The 6,402-nt window shown below is 51.1% G+C and overlaps 1 protein-coding gene across 30 annotated transcripts in view; it reads right to left on the bottom strand.

The window, feature by feature from the left end:
• Positions 1–6,402, bottom strand: part of MED12L (mediator complex subunit 12L) — a 315,678-nt gene that overhangs the window by 3,941 nt on the left and 305,335 nt on the right. For all 30 annotated transcript variants that reach the window (XR_011427091.1, XR_002800849.2, XR_011427094.1 and 27 more), the window contains one exon: positions 2,248–2,329. Coding sequence is in view for 24 of the 30 variants with exons in the window: in XM_070238316.1 (XP_070094417.1) it covers positions 2,248–2,329 (82 nt within the window). In the remaining 6 variants the exon portion in view is untranslated. The remainder of the gene's footprint in view (positions 1–2,247; positions 2,330–6,402) is intronic.

The following is a 6,402-nucleotide window of genomic DNA, read 5'->3' as shown; positions in this document are numbered from 1 at the left end:
GCCTCAGGAACGGGGATCAGGCTGGCCGGCGAGCACAGCGCTGCCTGGAGCCCTGGGAGGCAGGGTCTAAAGATGGCAGCTGAATTCATTCCGCAGAGGTGCCAGCACAAGGTCCTAGGAGGAGCATAAGCCCATCCAAAGTCTCTCTCTGAACTAAGAAACAACAGCAGCAACATATGAAAATAAAACATGGAGAATTCTCACACTTTCATTAACTCTCCCAGTCAGAGGGTTAACACGGACATCAGAATAGGTGAGAAGTACTTGAAACCGGACAGTTTTCTGCAAACAGCCGTAAGATACATGAGAACTGACAAGAGTGTATGTGTGTATGAGGGCGGCTCTGCGTGTGCTGACTCAAGTGTGTGGCTATGCATACAGGTACATGTGCACACACAAACAGAGGAAAAATAAAGAGCAGGCAGTAGGTCCAAGAATACGATACAGGCTCAGCAGCCGCTACTAGTGCCTACACAACTCTGGGGGATTATTCAGTTCCAGAGGCCCACGCCATGGGCTACGATCTAAAAGGAGCCCTCTGGAGTTGTGCCCTGGGCAGCTCATCATGGACGCCGTTCTTCAACAAAGGAGGTGGCATAACTGCTCTCATCAGGCAGCAGAGTGTGCACCGTGCTTCAGAAGTGGGCTCTGGGGGAGGCCGTGCGAGCTCCAGGCCCAGCCGTGCCCTTCCTGTCGGCTGAAGAACCTTGGGCTCTGCCTCAGCCGTGTCCTCGTCTACACACAGGGACAGTCACAGCCCCTCCTCTCATGGGGTGGGCTAGGAATCAAGGGAATTAACACACATAAGGTCGAGCGCCTGGGCCAGGAAGGGCCTCCCTAAATGACGGCTTAAAACCAACAGAAAAGCTGCATTCTGTGAGCACCGGGAAGCAGGAAACAAGAGAAGATGTGCTCCCGAAATAGGGGCCACTACATAAAAACCACAGGGACTACTTCTAAACACCAGCAAAACCTAAAATATAAACACGTCATCTCCGCCTTAAAATTATATTCTCTCTGTAGCCATGTGAAAATATGAACTCTGGAATTAATGAAGCACAATGAAATTTTAGCCACACGTTTGTTTCACAGACCATCCTCATGAAACAGCACTTGGAAAAGAAGACTGATTTACATGATTTAACTGAAATTTAATGAGGCTATAAGGAAAATATTAGAAGAAAACAAAAAAAAAAGATCTTGGTCAGGCCCTGGCAGAGACACGAGGTCCAAGAGGAGCGTTCCCCCTGCCAGGAAAGCCACGCAGACAGCAGCCAGCAGGGAATCAGGACTAGAATCAAGCTGCCCTCGGCCTGAAACGGACCCTTTTCCTCACGACATCCCAGGAGACCCACGCCACAGCCTGCAGGACTGGCTGCTCCTCACTCAGCCCCTCAGGCACGTAACCTGAGACCCAGGAGGAAATGCTAGCCACGCTCCTCGCTCCTCACCACGTGGAGGAGAAACTACCCGACCCAGGGAATGGTGGCAGGGCTGGCACCAGAATGCAGCGCTCCTGACTGCCAGGCCATTACTCTCTGCATCACAGCGGGCTGGCCCCCATTTCTAAAGGAACCTCCCGTCCTGTGGCCCCAGCACAGGGGTGGCCCCATTCCTGAGAGCATGCTGCTGGCATCTAGATAAGGTCGGATGAAACGGGCCGTTAGTACGCGCTCTGGAGAGGCGGCACAGGGTAGAAGGAAACACATCACACTGACCTAACAGGCAAGGCTCCTGGAGAAACACTGCCTGTGCTGTTACAGGTTCAGATTTCTTGAGTGGCTAGCAGGAGGGTAGGACGGCGAGGTGGTAAGTGCAGTCAGGCCGTAGCGACCGGCCTCTCTCCATCTGAGACCTTTGGGGGGCCACCCCTCCTCCTTCATCAGCGCTCTTGAGGGCACCAGCTGAGCTGTGCTCTGAACCTTCCGGCTTTATAAAGAGGCACCCGCAGTTCCACAGGGGTCCCCCAAGTGAAAAGACACATTTCCAGATACAGACAGAAGCAATAGGAAAACATCTTCATGAACTCAAGCCAAAGACCAGGGCTTTTCCAGGAAAAGCAGCATTTAAACCAAAACCAAACCCAAACAAAACAAACGGAGAACAGCCTGGATAAACTGAAGAGAATACGGTCCCAAGGGAGACAGCACAGGTTTTGAGGGGCCCCCCCCCCCGGGCGTCTGGCTGGCTTGCTGTTTTTGATTTCCCGGGAGGGGAGCCGCCTGTTCGGAGACGGGGGATACTTACTGGAAAGCTGCTTCTGGAGCTGCCGCACCAGGGCTGCCGTCTGCTGCTGCTGCTGTGTCTGCTGCAGGCCTGGCCTGGGGAACTGTAACGGTGACAGGAGAGAGGGGGGACATCAGCCCGCGTGCCCAGCACAGACAAGAACACAGACTAACCTGGGCCATGGTCTGCAGGGCACTTTACATCCGCCACGGCCAGTGTGCACACGTCAATTCTCATCCTCACCCCGGGGTACGTCTGAACCATTCTCGGAGTGGCTCCTCAGCATGTATCTGAGGGGCCCTGGTGAAGAAGTCCACGTCGAGAGGTGGGCAGGGGCTCCACACCCTTGTCATTGCACCGTCACCGCTGGCTCATTACAGTCACAATACCATAAACCGTTTTCAAGAGCAGAACGACAGCTCTCTGGTCGGGTTTGTTCGAGCACCACAGCCCTTCCCTTGTGTGAATGGAGACCAGCGTGGTGAGCAGGGCAGGGCCCCAGGCCCAGGGCTCCTCCAGGACCACGCCCTCCCACTCCATGGAGGACGAAGGTTGGCCAAGCCTGCTTGTGGCACGGTGTGGCCAGGGCAGGGTTAGGGCGAGCCGCACGGGGCACTAGGGCTCGAACTTTGAGGAGGCGCTCCCCTCCAGGACTGCGCAAGCACAGGCACCATGGGAGGCCCATGGGGGCCCCGGTTCTAACCCTTGATACAAGAAACTGTGGGAATTCTTCCAAAGAGGAAAAAGAATCTAGCCGCTAGAAGCAAAATTACTTTCCATTAAAATCATGGGTAGTGCTGATTTACTTTTCCCCCTCAACCTTCAAATGTCAGGCTGCCACTCTTTTCTTCCTTCCCTTCTTTCCGCCTGGCTTACTATTGCTCTAACAGAGGAAGTGTGCTGCTACAAGGCCACGCAGGAAGTGGGCTGGCTGCTCCCCACTCGCCTCCAGACCCATTTACTGTTCATGACTCTGTGCTCACGGGGGCACCTGCATGGCGTGTGTCAGCAGACTGGCCCCCTTGCCTTCCAACCTCTGGGTGGGGAGGGGGCACGCCTGGGGATCGCATGCCAGAAGGACAGTGAAATTGGGTGGGAACAGAGTAAAGTTTTGTTTTTGACAAGCTCCTTCATAACGGGTCCGTGCTGGTGGCACACATCGCACTCTGGGAAGACCACACTCTCTCAGTGGCCCTCTCCATTCCTCTCCCTCTTCTTGCCCCTCTGGGCCTAGGGGTACTAACTGATTCCAGCCTGGGTGTTTCATGATCCCTAGTGAGTTTCCCTTCACCCTGCCCATACCTCTATAAATCATCTTTTTAAAAAACCTCAATTACCCAATATGAGTGCAACATCTATTTCCTCCTCAGGGGTTGCCAATGTGGCTTAAAATAGCCCAGAATTAGAGGTAGGATTGCCAGATTTAGCAAATGAAAATACAGAATGCCCAGCTAAATGTCAATTTCAGATCGACAAATGAGTACTTAGTTTTTTTTTTTTTTAAAGATTGGCACCTGGGCTAACAACTGTTGCCAATCTTTTTTTTTTTCTTTTTCTGCTTTATCTCCCCCAAACCCCCCTGTACACAGTTGTATATCTTAGTTGCATGTCCTTCTAGTTGTGGGGTGTGGGATGCCGCCTCAACGTGGCCTGACGAGCGGTGCCATGTCCGCACCCAGGATCCGAACCCTGGGCCGCTGCAGCGGAGCACGCGAACTTAACCACTAGGCCACGGAGCCAGCCCCCAGTACTTAGTTTTAAGTATGTCCCAAATATTGCATGGAACAAATATCACATTCAGTATAAGTATGTCCCATGTAATATTTAACATAATTCTACGAGGAATTATTTATTGTTTACCTGAAACTTAAATTAATTGTGAGTCCTGTATTTCATCTGGCCGCCCTAATATGGGCATTTCTGGGCTGATTCTTTAAAGCTGAGTATCTGGCGGGACACCTGGCCAGGTGCTTCTCTCCCTCTAGAAGTGAGTGATGTGGGGCTCATCTGCCAACGCGTCCCTAGGGCCCAGCAGTGCGAGGCACAGGTGGGCGCTCAGTAAACACGAACGGGACGACTCCCTCAGAAGGGCCTTCAATTCCCAAACTTTCCTGAACAGGAAAAATGTGGCTCCACCACGGTCACGATTGTCCCTGACACAAAGCGGTGAAACAGCACACTGCCAGTTCTTTTTTCTTGACCAAATTAAGAGGGAAAACAAAAACTCATCTTTCACGGAGGCGGAAATGCCAGTAAAATAATGCTCTGTTTTCTATTCCATGGTCTCTGTGCTTATTTGGAAACAGCACCCTACTCATGTAACAAAACCTGACATGGCACCAGGTTCGGGGCAGCGTTGTAGACGTGACGTGGACACAGCAGCCCCCGTCGTCCTGACAAGGTGACGCTGACCCTCACCCTCTCGCCTGGAGTCCTTGGGGCAGGGTGTTTTGGATTGAGTGCACCTACAGGTTACTCTGCAACATTCGTGATATGCAGACCAAGCAAGGTCCAGGACAGCACTGTAATCAAACACATTCAACCTCCGCAGCGAGACCCAGGAATAGCCACATCAGGTAAAACAGATGACAAGAGCTCCAGGTTCGTTCAGGCCAACTTCCGCTGCCACATGAAGTCAGGTCAGGGTTGGCTGTTCAGTGAGTTACAAAGAAAACGTCCGTTTCGAAGGGCACTTGAATTTTGGAAATGAATGTCAGGGACTGTGAACCTTTAACTCTGTTCTTCTCACTTTACAGACGGGGAAACTGAGGCTCTGCGGGATGAAGTCACCTGCTTGTGGTTCCTGTCAGTCCTGGAATTCAGAGTGAGCTCTCCGGACCCAGAGCTCACGACCGTCACCACATCCCAGGGCTGTCCTTAATGGGAAATACTAGCTTCCAAATATTAACTACTTGGAAATAATCACAGATTCTAAATAGTTGGCTGCAAAGTTGTCTAATCTTAGCTGATTAAGGTACACAGTGCATAACCTTTATTCATTCAACAAAAACTTGGCTGCCTTCTTTGTGTTCATTTAAAGTCAGCTTCAAATAGAGTAATTCACAGAATGAGACACTGTAGTGATCGTCTCAGATTGGACATTGTGAGGAGCCACAGCAGAAACTAGGTACCTGAGAAGCAGTGTGTGTGTGCATGCTCATGTGCTTGTGTGCACGTGTGTGTGCACTGGGGAGTGGCGGGTGGGCTGCTACGTGGCCTAAGAAAGAACATCCCTGAGGGGACCCCAAGACTATTGGGGTATCTGCCAGGTCAGCATCATTTTCCTCGTAATGCTAAGGCATGCTTTGCTTTTCTCACTCTCACTCTCTGGTGAGGGCACAGGGCGGTTTTCCAGGGGCCACACCACGCGTGACACTGCACTGACTGCCTGTCTTCTATTAACGCAGACGTTCAAGAAGATTTCCAAAATGGAAAACGATGTCATTCTTCTAATTTTTTACTTTGAAAAATACACCTATTTTTTCATAAAAATGTTATTTCTGTTAGTATGCAATGAGTTTATTTTAGAATAAATTACTAAATGAATATCGTTTATACTTACGTTTTAATTTCTGATATGGTAAATGTTAGTAGACACACGAAAGCTCTTCAGTTCCATGATGTTTTTGACTGTGAATGGGTTCTGAGGCCAAGAAACTTGAGACCAGCTACAGCCTTCTCAGCTGGGGCGTTTCACCACCATTTCTTCCAAGGCCCCCCGACACTGATTGCAGCTCGCCCCCACCTGTATGTGGCTGGAGCAGGCAGCCCCCACCTGCAGTCTCCCTGTCTCTGGAGCATCTCCTGCTGGGCAAGGAGAGGGCACCCCGTCCCCCACAAGGAACCTCACTGCTGAGCATTTCAAACCCTGTCACTGAACTCCTGCCAGAAACGGGCCTGTATATAGCTGAGGAAGCAGAAAGCCCTCCGGGGGATGGAGAGTCACCCTCCAAGGTTCCTCTCCAGACTTCCTCAATTAGACTTTCTCAGGTAAATTCGCTGGAAATCTGTCTTTTTAAAGGGCTCCCCCTGGTGGCCTCATGGTTGCCTAGGTTTTAGAATCATCCCTGTGGGGAACTGGAACTTTCAGTTTACCAAAACAGGTCAATAAATAAGTCAACTGAGGTTTACCAGAAGTCCTAAAAGTCACAGTCTGTGCATGTTTAGCATTCCCTG

This window comes from Equus caballus, chromosome 16 (genome assembly GCF_041296265.1).
Source record: "Equus caballus isolate H_3958 breed thoroughbred chromosome 16, TB-T2T, whole genome shotgun sequence".
Classification (NCBI taxonomy): Eukaryota; Metazoa; Chordata; class Mammalia; order Perissodactyla; family Equidae; genus Equus; species Equus caballus.
Note: the sequence above shows the minus strand (reverse complement) of the source record. Positions and strands in the feature narration are given on the sequence as shown.